At 40.3% G+C, this 12,293-nt stretch overlaps 1 protein-coding gene across 5 annotated transcripts in view; it reads right to left on the bottom strand.

Moving 5' to 3' along the window:
• ZBBX (zinc finger B-box domain containing) overlaps positions 1 to 12,293 on the bottom strand; it is a 151,419-nt gene that overhangs the window by 108,538 nt on the left and 30,588 nt on the right. For all 5 annotated transcript variants that reach the window (XM_072142882.1, XM_072142881.1, XM_072142879.1 and 2 more), the window contains exons 3-6: positions 10,965 to 11,078; positions 5,351 to 5,423; positions 4,548 to 4,593; positions 2,586 to 2,695 (exon numbers count right to left, since the gene is read on the bottom strand). In XM_072142882.1, the coding sequence (XP_071998983.1) occupies positions 2,586 to 2,695; positions 4,548 to 4,593; positions 5,351 to 5,423; positions 10,965 to 11,078 (343 nt within the window). The remainder of the gene's footprint in view (positions 1 to 2,585; positions 2,696 to 4,547; positions 4,594 to 5,350; positions 5,424 to 10,964; positions 11,079 to 12,293) is intronic.

The raw sequence follows: 12,293 nt of genomic DNA, 5'->3' as shown, positions 1-12,293 counted from the left end.
GGGGAGTAACACCATAGGGATAGTTGTATTGCTGTATAATAGCAGCTTGAAAATATATGTTTAGTTAGTGTGGGTTATTTTAACTGACAGGTTCCCTTTAAGGAACTGCTATAGTTTCAGTTTGATGAGGTGGATGCCAGTTTTACACTGACCGTATTAATAAAATGTGTTACCTTAAAAATATCTATTGGTATCATCAGGCTGATAAAACTGATTTTTGCTGATCAATGATAATGACTGCAGCCATATAATATTGTCCTAAATTTTGAATCTAACATCTCAGTATGACATGAGTCTGGAAGGTGATGAATACTATTTGCCCTCAAATGTTCTACGTCTTTGTTATCCACACCTTGGCCATGTGATTTAGGCTACAATACCTTGTTACTGGACAGTGACATCACTGGGGAAACTCCTACAGTATACGCCCAGCGGAGGCCGTAAATGGAGGCATCATTCCTCCATAGCTGACCATATAATGAGCTCTCCAGCAGGATGAAAAACCGCAGACTGCTGAGATCTGATTGTAGACTTATCAGTGTAGTTTTTGCTGTGACTATACAATATTTACTCCAGTCTTCCTATCCTTATGTCCGGAGATACCATACTATACTGCTTACATGTACATCTACATTCACAAGTCTGAGGTGACCAATGTAACATCTTCTTTATGGGACTAGAGTGTCAGCCTTCAAGATCCCTCTACAGCTAAGCTTATTGTATCATATACTGTGCTGCTGGTTTACGTCTCTATAATTACAGCGTCTACCAGCAATGGAAGCTATGTTCCAGGAGGACACGGGCAGATGCAGCCGGCATCCTAGCATTATACTAAGAAATATGATTACTGCTGCAATCTTATAACTTTGGGAAGATGCCATAAAAAGATCATTAAGGGCGCCTTTGTGTTTCTCAGTGCAAAGTCAAACAGACAAATCTTTATTTGATACCTGAGAAACTGCACTTTTAAAGCAGCATGAAAGATGGGGAGAAAAATCGGAGATTGTAAGAACCAAAGAACCATTACAAATCAGTCTCTGCATGGATTTATTCAGCACTGTCAAATGAAAATGATTTTAAGGTAGAAGCAAGCCTGTCAAGCTTTAAAAATAGTTTTATCTAATGGATTGTCTGACACCCAAAGAATATTTTCCATTGGTTTCTTACTTATCAGGCCCCCAAATTATAATGTATTAATAATAGTAATGGACTCTTTGGGGTAGATTTATCCAGGCTTTTTAGGCAGCTTTCTGGCATAGAACCCCTGAAATAATTGCAATTCCTAAGAAACTGTGATTATTTCCCTCCTTACGCCACCTCCAAAGCAAATGGGCGTGGGGGGGGGGGTGAAGAAGGGGCGAGCGGCAGTGGAGTCTGTGCACTAGTTATAGCCTGTGTCTGTTCACAATCCTATAGCACCCCTGTACGCCAGCCCAGCCTGCTGTGGTATACAGCAGGATCCCGGAGGCTCCTGGTATATGTGGTATGGCAGGGGGCAGGGTTTTCATCATACACTGTGAATAATGATAAAGTGATAAATCTCCCCGCCCCTTTGTGAAGGAAAGATACTGTTAAAGAGCTTGGAAAGGTTGAACAAAAATTAGTGTACTGGCCAATCTGCTCATTTATAGAGCAAATAGCCCTCTACCGCTGTTACCTCTGCCAAACGTCCAGGTGTTAGACAGGACCAATCTCCTCATGACTGTCTCTCTGCATGAATCACTGCATCCAGACCTTCCACATCCATGTCCAGGCACACGATTGCATGGGGATGGGTTAGGGATGGCAGAGAAAACCATGTGCCAGCTGCTGGCATTCATGAAGTGAGCATGTGAGTAGTTACATGACTGTTAGGGGCTGGTTACTATCTCCTTAGGAAGAGACAGGTGTTGGCCCCTTGCAATCACACAAGTAAAGCTCAGCCCTCCTGAGTATTCCCTCCTGCCATTTGAGTTTGACATCACAGGTCACATGACTGCGGAGCTACAGGGGCCAAATATGGTACCCTTTACCTATACAAAGAGACCAGCACTGTAAATAATAGAGACGGTCCCCTACTTAAGGACACCAGACTTACAGACAACCCATAGTTACAGACGGACCCCTCTGCCCACTGTGACCTCTGGTGAAGCTCTCTGTATGCTTTACTATAGTTCTTGACTGCAATGATCAGCTGTAAGGTGTCTGTAATGAAGCTTTATTGATAATTCTTGGTCCAAAATTTTGAAAACTCCAATTGTCACTGGGGCAAAAGATGTCTAGAACATCAATTATAAAAAAAACAGTTTAAACTTACATGCAAATTCAACTTAAGAACAAACCTCCGGACCCTATCTTGTACGTAAACTGGGGACTACCTGTACAGTATGCTTAGGGGTCCTAGTATAGGTTTGCGCACTGGGACCCTGCAGCGTCAAATTAAGCCACTATTCAGCATCTGATTATTCTATCTTATTGGATTATAACACAGAAAGAAAGTCTGGAGGAAACTGTTTCTCTGGGTTTAGTAAAATGTTTTGGATTAAGCAACTAGAGTAAAGAAATCTAATTGTAAATCTAAATCATGAAAAAAGATCTGGACATACCAGTAACGCACTTTTACTTTCACATTGTCCACAGGTCTTTCCTTTGAGCTTCGGCCTCTCCGCGGCTGGCATAGACGTTACCCTTGATAATGTCTTTTGTTTTTCCGGCTCTAGGTAAAGCACAGATCAAGTCATGTGAATAGAAAGGCAGACGGGCAGAGGAAAGCACTTAATCACCTGTTATATATAAAGTGTTCTGTATTCTGGCAGAAACACGTCACTTACTGGCAATCCACAGCCACAAATTATTCTACAATGTGCAGCGTACGATTAACGGAAGCTTGACTATTCAATATTTGTTCCTTCACAACTCACTAGTCAACAAAGGCAGCCATGCATTAGTTTAATTTAACAGGTTTGGTTATTGACAAGAGGCCAACACATGGAAACGGAATAAATCACAGAGCATCTGACTAATGGATGAAGGGAGTCATATCTGCAAGTGAAATATGGGGACAATTTACTTAGAGGACAGAATTAGTTAAAACCTCCAGTGAGGCTGATGAATGACTGTAATGTGACCGCATACATTCACTAATTGTCTAGCAATTAAAGGGGAAGTACATCTTAGCTTTAATAAACCAAGATTGCCTGGTGAGCAGGTGCTAGTCCCATTGGATGTTGGGAAACACTCAGTATGCTTGTCACATGCAAATATAATAACACTTAATTGTAGTATACAGGTATATACCAGCAGAAACTTTACATTATTGATATGTACAGTATTCACATGGTTATATTAAAGATCTGTAGGTATAATGTCTGGATCTTGTAATTAACATTACAGAAAAGTGTAACTAAGTATTCTTAAGAGTCATATTTGGCGGTCAGTCAAGTTTAGAGGCTGGAGGCGAGGTACCACTTCAGGCACCCTACACAATGGGAGATACAGGGAGTTAAAGACACAGTTGGAAATGCGAACTGCAGATAAAAATCCAATTCCTTTATCTCATTAAAGGAAAACTACCATTAAATTGAACAAAACACAAACTATACATACCTTATATACTCGAGTATAAGCCTAGTTTTTCAGCACAAAAAATGTGCTGCAAACCCAAAACTCGGCTTATATTCGAGTAAAAAAATAAATAAATCAGAACTCACCTTTCCGCCGGCCCCCGTAGATCTTCTGTGCGATCCATCCGGCAGCGGCGGCATGTCTGTGCGACGTCACATGATCTGACGTCAGCAATGCAATGGTATCGTTGTGCTCCACGACTGGGGGGGGGGGGGGTATGGCTATATACACTGGGGCAGGGCTTGTCAGGCTATATACAATGGGGCAGGGCCTGGCAGGCTATATACTTGGAAGGCTGTGACCAATGCATTCCCCACCCTCGGCTTATACTTGAGTCAATAGGTTTTCCCAGTTTTTTGTGGTAAAATTAGGGGCCTCGGCTTATACTCGGGTCAGCTTATACTCGAGTATATATACGGTACTCTCCTACGGTCCTCTTTATCCCAATCCCAGAAGTGCTCTTCTTTAATCTTGACACATGATGAAGAGGAGCATAGGCGAGTTTAGTTTAATGGTAGTTTTCCTTTAACAGTCTGTAATTCTGGTTATGTAACTCTAACTAATCTTTATTATCTTTAATATGACACCAAAACAGTATGTTTCTAGGTGCGATAGAACTAAAGATAGGGATGTCTAAAGCGACAACAACCCCCCACCCCACCCCCCACCCCCGCAGCCTCTAAACTTAACTCAACTCACGCAAATATGACTCCTTTTCTCTTGAATTTGGAGGCAATTTTTTATGGATAAACTGCTGATATTTCACATGAAAGATGGAATTCTATAAAGGGAATTTCATACCCTACCTAAGGGTGCTAGTAGTTTAATGGGGTAAATATGGTGACAGTGTCCCTTTAAGGACTCACTGGTAATGTATCAAACAAGTTCATACAATTACATATGTCATCTGCTATGCCGATTTCCAACTAGTCATTGCATTTTACCTGGAAGATCTTGGAGGACTTTAAATTTTATCTTTCCTGCTGAAACCTAAAATTAAGAGAAAAATAAATCATCATTTGGAGGAGTTACATACTTTCATGCTTTGTAAATTCTATGTATGTTATGTATATTGGCTATACATTTGGCTTTTTCACTATTTATTTAGACACATAGCCCTTCTATAGGGTTGTTTGCCATGTATTGATATACATAAGGTGACAACCATAATATCAGATTTGGCATCATCTGCGGATAATTAATGGCCAGTGAATGCCATTTTTAAACTGCAAGGATTTTGAATCCCCAATCCAGATTTCGGAAGAAAATATTATATTGGAGGAAATACAAAGAAAAGAGTAATCCCCAGCACAAAGCTGTCAGTCTCTGACTGCAGGCTTCTTATTACAATAAATGGATCCTTGATTCTGTTCAGCATTCTGCAGCTCCCTGTGTTCTGCTGGTTATGTACTTGACTATGACAGACAGTGGCTGATAGACAGTGGGCCACAAGGGGGGCCAGCCTCCTGTTCTACTGATCATTTACTTTTTGTCATTCATACTGATTTTTTTTTTTGCAAAAGTGCATATTAACAATAAATGCTGCAATAGAGCATGCAAAGACGAAAAAGAAACCCAGATAGAGATGAACATTCTGCCAATGATACAAGCCAGGCCATTTCTATTCCTCCTGCCCCTGGCTGCAGAGCATTAGTGCCCCTTCCCCTCCATTTACAGACACTAATTCTATAGACAAGACAGTTTTTGGAGCATTCAGTGTATCTGCAGTATGGAGAGCTGAGGATACCTTCCCAAGGTTTTCTTTATCATGACGTTGATTTCCAGCTTGTCCCGATATCCAGCGATATGGATTTGACCGCCTGATAAAACATAAATGGAAATATATGATCTGGCAAGATCTGTGCAGCAATGCGTAATCTGTGTGCGCTATATACATGAAGGAATTATTATTATTATATTGATACTAGCTGTAGTAACCGGCGTTGATCATGATAGTAAATAACTGCTCGTAGCTATAACAAAATAGAATGGGGCATTATTGGATATTTACAGTATATAAAATCCCAGAGTATACACTTAAAGGGAACTTGTCAGTGAATTGAATCCCCCCTAAATAAACATATTTTTTTAAAAATTGCTATTAGAATGCAATGCAACCAACCCTAACTTGTTCTTCCTCATGCCTATAGACTTTCACATCATGTTCCCAAACTGATCTCACCATGTATGAAAACAACCTATGTAAGTCCAATCTCTGTCTTCCTCAGTGCAGAGTCCGGCATATTCATACGTCTACAGCTGTGCCAACAGCATGAGAAAGAGGGGAAAGAGGGAGCTGATTACTCTTCAGCAAGTCACACACAGCCAACATCTCTCTCAATTCCCTAAGTTCACCTCTCCCTCAGGAATTCTCTTCAACGAATCACACAGTCAACATCTCTCTCAGCTACTTCATTCCACCCTCAGGAATTCTCTTCAGCAAGTCACACACAGCCAATGTCTCCTTCAACTCCCTCATTTCCCCCTAAGTCAGGAATTCTTTTCAGCGTATCACACAGTCAGTATCTCTCTCAACTACTTAATGCCCTTCTCCCTCAAAATTCTCTTCAGCGGGCCACACAGAAAATGGCACTCACCCTTCCTGGTGATTGAATCAAACTTTATTTCAGCTTGTTAAACGAACATGGCTAAGGGATAGGGAGTGATGCAGAGATGCTGTACAGACAAGCGACGGCCGTTTCGTGTGAACCACGCTTCTTCCCGCGAGATGGTCATCACGAAAACGTGACATACGGCCGTCGCTTGTCTGCATCACTCCCTATCCCTAAGCCATGTTCATTTAACAAGCTGGAATAAAGATTGATTGAATCACCAGGATGAGTGAGTGCCATTCTGTGCCTCTCTATTCTGATGTTACAGTACTCCAATACAAAACTGAATAGAGAACCGCCCGTTGGATTGAGATTTAAGGCGTATATTCACTACATGTAATAAGCCTGAGAAAGGTTTGTAACCGTCAGGTATCCGCTATAACAGCAGCAGTTGCCCTCTATTTTCTTGTGAGTTATAGTCTATGATGTTTCCAAAGTTACAGGAGGCGACTGCAAAATTCTGTGATTTTAAATGCAGGGGGGGGGGGGGCAGATTCTTTTAGCAGCATACACAGACACACATACACTCAGAGTTATTTATTAGATTATAAGTATTATTTTTTTCCACAGAGTACGGCAATTGATTTATATTTTTGGCTTATTTTCTAATTTCCCAGACATAAAGCATTGGTTTATACCTCTTCACATCTGCAGCACAGTTTTGAATCTGACCAGAAATCACAAGTCTGTGTCATATCATCCCATGATGAATATCACCGCTACGTGATAGACTCCAGTGGGACCAGTTACTTCCTCTGACATATGTGTCATTTTGATGGAAAAATAATGCCATGTAGCTATTTCTTCCATCAAGTATGATGGGATATCTGACCGATCCCCAGACATAGATGTGAATGTCTCCAGAGTGTCTGTGAGAAAGCTGCCACGTCTGCAACCCGAACCAAATGTATGAAATGTGACAACACTGGAATAAGCTGGGTCCCTGCATATATAGCAGAGGAAATTCTCACTATGTATCATGTAAAAGGCTCTAACCCAAAAGACATTACAGGCAGTCCCCGGGTTACATACAATATAGGGTCTGTAGGTTTGTTCTTTAGTTGAATTGTATGTAAGTCAGAACTGTATATTTTATCATTGTAAACCCAGACGGAACTTTTTTGGTCTCTGTGACAATTGGATTTTAAAAATGTTGGGTTGTCATAAGAACCATGATTAACAATGAAGCTTCATTACAGACACCTGTGATAACTGTTACAGCTGATTATTGTAGCCTAGGGATATCCAGAGGTCCGTTTGTAACTAGGGGTTGTATGTAAGTCGAGTGTTCTTAAGTAGGGGACCACCTGTATACTGATATTGTTTTTGTATTGATGGACATATACTATTGTGTATGAGCCCCCTTGGTTGATGGACCACATAGAAGCTACACTGATTATTAAAGGGGTATTCCAGGAATAAGCATAATTATTATACAAGTGGGCACTCAAAATATAAGCTATTAAAATGCTACTGGCCCTTTAATCAGTCCGCTAATTTCCTCCGTGCGGTCCGTTGCAGAGGAGACACAGGATAGAAGATGGCCGCTGGTCACATGTCCACATCACATGTTCTGCACCTGCCTGGGCAGGTCATGTGATCACCACTAAGTTTGGCTGTAGTGGGTTGGTTGCAGGGCATCCAGTATGGCCGCTGTTGTGGTGATGGCAGTTACACATCATTACTGTGGTAACAGAGCAAGAAAACCTATTACATCATCACTGGGAGCAGAGCACAAGTGGTAGGAGGAGTTATTGAGAACTAAAGGATCATGGAACTTGTAGTTTCCAGTGGCAGCCATCTTAGTAATAACTCCACCTACTTTAGAGAGGCCATACATTTTGTAAATCATAAAATCAAACTAATTAAGCTTCATTTTGCGACTAATTACATTGAGTATTGTTGTATTCATTTATTTATATTATTATGGTTTTTTGTGTCAGATGCTCATATTCCCGGAATACCCCTTTAAAGCAACTATGAGGTTTTAGCATAGTGCGCAGGCAGGAGAATCAATGAAGATGAAAAGGTTATGGCCAAGTCCACACAGAGAAGCTCTAAACCAGTTTTAGCATTTCTTTTGGTGAACAAGTCACCCATTGACTGTGCTCCCTTACTTTAAAGGGGTTGGTCACTTTACCTCATGTTCTTAGTAATGTGTGTAAGTGTGGGGGGGGGCAGAATATTAGGTAATTTACCAATATACATCTATTAAAGGTTCTGCTCCGCTTTCTTGATATGTAAAGTGAAGCCTCCTGTCTCCTCATCAGCCAGGTCATGTGATTGGTAACATTGTTCATGAACCAGTAAGAGATCACATCTCGCCATCTCTACCCTCCATCTGCAGGAATGTCTGGCTGATGAGGTAAAAGACAGGAGGCTTCACTTTACATATCAAGAAAGCAGAGCAGAACTATTACTAGATGTATATTGGTAAATTACCTAATAACCTTCCCCCCTCACTTACACACATTACCAAAAACATGAGGTAAAGTGGCCGACCCTTTTAATACATCCATCTTTTTCAGTGGATCGTCTGGATGCAGCCTTACTATCATACATGGTTTAAGTTTTTATATTTTTGTTCCATGCAATAAGTTTGTGAGAAAAAGATGTTTAGTTCAATATCAAGACTCACTTTTGTTTTGTATTTTCTTTTTTGTATATTAAAAATAGTTACTCTGCCGTTTTATTATTCATTTTAATATTTAGAGTTTTTTTGTACGATACGAGCCAAGATTTTTTCTTGGCACAACAGACCACAATGCATAGTGCCCAGAGGAGCAATGTTGTATAAAATGGCAATGAAAATACAAGCTGCTTGATGATATAAAGTCTCTAAGAACACAAAGAACGGAGGCAGATAGATAATCTAATATGTTCAGTAAAGCTTCTCCCTGGATCCTAATAGTGATGTGATGTGTATGAAGCATTGCGTTGTATTTGCTGGGTATATGGGGTATGGCAAATTTTCTACTGGATTGCTAAAAGAAAAGTGTGCGCCTCAATCTTCTGTCCAAAGTGACAGTATTTTCTGCATGATTCATTCGGAATGAGTCCAGCCTAGGTGTGTGCTCAGCCTGAACATCGAAAATGCAATCCTTTTTATAGCACACGTGAAACAATAGCCAGGTTGCATTATTTAGGATGCTGATTCCATCATAGGCAACAAATGCCAGAGCTTTATGGAAAGTCACCCATGTGTGAGCCCACATCAGCATGTGGCATGCCGCTCAAGGTGGGTAAAGTGTTTGCGCTCAGTGATACAATAAAGCTTATTGAAGAGGGCAAGAATGTATAGAATAGTCTCTGCACAATTTTCCAAATTACCGTTCTTTTTATCAATAAATAAGGGTGCCTCAATCGAATTTGCTAAAATATCTGTGTCTAAACAAAAAAATATAACAGATAATGTAACTGATGTTGTACAGCTAAAAATATGCATCTAAGAATGGTTGATGTTAGATATAAAGCAACAGCTGCAAACTCCAGAGCCTGGGATATTTCTCATATAAGTTTCATTTAAAATTTATTTCAAAAGATATCGATAATGTAAAATAAAAAATAGAAAATAAAACTTAGAAATAAAAGTAGAAATGTCTGATTTGGCCCCTTATAGGAATTGGTGAGTATAGTCACTGTGATGTGACATAAATGAGACTGTTCTTAACAATTGTCCAATTGATCTGAAGTGGCTTCGCAGTAAATAACTCCAATGATGGAAAACAGCTAGAAGGAGAAAGAGCTGGCAGGTCACTCACCACTCCTGGCTTAGCAAATTATTAGCGTTCATTTTTTTTTTTCTAACGCAGCAACAAGGGGGGCTGATGGTGACACGATATAAGAGAGCCACCATAAGGGGGGAGCTGAGAGCCACAATGTGAGCAGATGAAAGCAGGCAACAATATGAGGGGGAGCCAAAATGGGAGGGAGAGTTGGGGGGCACAATTTGAGGAAGCTACAACATGAGGGGAAGATGGGGACAGAATATGAGGGGGAGCTGGGCACAACATGAGGTGGCTGCAATGTGAAGGGGAGATTGAAATCACTACAAGGGGAATTAAAGTGTGTGGGGGTGGAGTAAGGGGCAAAGCATAAGGTGGAGCTTAGGGTGTGCAATGTGTGCCACATATTTTATCCCTCCTTCGCTTCCACAAAAGTTGGGAGGTATGCCATGGGGACAGGGACCAATTTGTCATGCTTTGTGCAGCGCTGCGTAATCTGTGTGCACTATATAAATAAAGAATTATTATTATTATTATTATGTGACTCAGCCCACGTCTCCAGCATCTCCTTCATTCCTCCGTCCCTTCAGCCAACGTCAACTGCTTCTACAGTTAAATTTCAGTGCACCTGCGCACACACACACCACCCTTCACTGCCTAGTGACAAGCAGGTTGAAGCCATACATCTGCAGTGAGTCGGCGAAGGATGCAAACCCACTCTGCCACTCACTGCGCAAGACTTTTACAGAGGGGCGAGTGCCATGGTGCAGGAATTCAACTGTAGTAGAGGATGACATTGTCTGAAGGAAAAAGGGAAAGAGGGAGCATAGGAATAGACAGTCACACAGCGAATCGCCTGAATAACACACGCCTCTTGTGATTTACTTCTGGCTTGGCGACAGGTAATCTTACAAAGTTATGCAGATAAGAACTATGGTTAGGAACTGTGGGAACCTATCATTAGGTTTAATAGTGAAAGCCTGATAAAAGGTTCATTTAATGATATAGATCTTCACGTACTTACCCTCTCTCTTCTTTCTCCCTGCTCATACTTTGGCGCAGTTGGTTGAGCTTCTCTTCCATTTCCTGATTTTGCCTCTCAAGTTGCAATGATTCCATCCGAAGTTCTCTAATATTCCTAAGAAAACATACAGGGAGATTTATCATTAGTTTTTTACACTTGTGCATGAATCTATGCTTCATGTCTTTTACACTTGTGCATAATGATTTATAATAGTGGCTTAGACAGCTTGTTAAATCTGGCATAGAAGGTGTTACAATCTGCCATAAAAGTAGCAAAAAAGTCTCATAAATTCTAATTCTAGGAGGGGCTGGAGTGGTTTTGCGTCTTAATTTCTGACTTTTTTATTTGTTGCACATGATAAATAAATGAGGCACCTATCATATACATTAAGTGGAGGTATTTATCAGGACTTCTATGCCACAAAAGAACCTGCCACCCTGCTAGAACGCTTACCCAAGTCCTGTGGCATGTGCCATCTTCAGCTGAGGCAATGAGTGACTCCAATCCAACTTCCTCTTACCCCCTTCCTGCTTCTTTCAAACAGACAATCTCACAAAAAAGGGTCCGCTCATGGGATTAGTTGTTTGAAAGATGATGATGTCTGCAGAAGGGAGGAAGAGGATAGCAGATAGCATTCACACCTAAGACTCATTGTAGAAGGGTGCCATGTACCTTTAAAATTGTACTCAAGGCCAATTTCAGCAATTATTATTTAATATGAAAACATAATTGGTATCAGTTGAAATACTGCTACAATAACCTGTGATTAGGATTAAAGGTTCCATTTAATCTTATTTTATCTCATCACAATTAAAAATAGAAAAATATTTGTAGATGTCACCTCCTCTTCACTGTCATGTGTTAGGCTGTAAGATAACTGGCTGGAGCAATATGTTCTCTATTTTCATAAAGGATATTGTACTTCCGTTACAAGTATAAAAATCTCATTATGAAGCTCTCTTTTTATTCAATTACTTTCAAATATTTGTCCCTAGAATAGAGGACCCCCTGTTAGATATAATTCTATGCATTAAAAAGATGTGTAAATCAATTACATTCATTAAAATGGACAATAATAAACCAAAAGTCCATCAAAACTTAAAATGGAAGTTATGATGCTAGTGTTATGAAAGCCTAAACATTTTGTGATCCTTTATTATTGGCATTATAGCATCCTGATTCTGGCATTATTTTCCAGAAATAAAATATGTTTTTCCAGTCCCCATTTTTCCTTACAGCCTGTACATGAGAGTCGTGTAGGATTCCCCATGTGATCTGTCGGATGCTAAAATGTATAATGGGATAGTCAAACCTCCTGATTTTACTAAA

This window comes from Engystomops pustulosus, chromosome 3 (genome assembly GCF_040894005.1).
Source record: "Engystomops pustulosus chromosome 3, aEngPut4.maternal, whole genome shotgun sequence".
Classification (NCBI taxonomy): Eukaryota; Metazoa; Chordata; class Amphibia; order Anura; family Leptodactylidae; genus Engystomops; species Engystomops pustulosus.
This window is presented reverse-complemented; position numbering and strand designations above follow the sequence as displayed.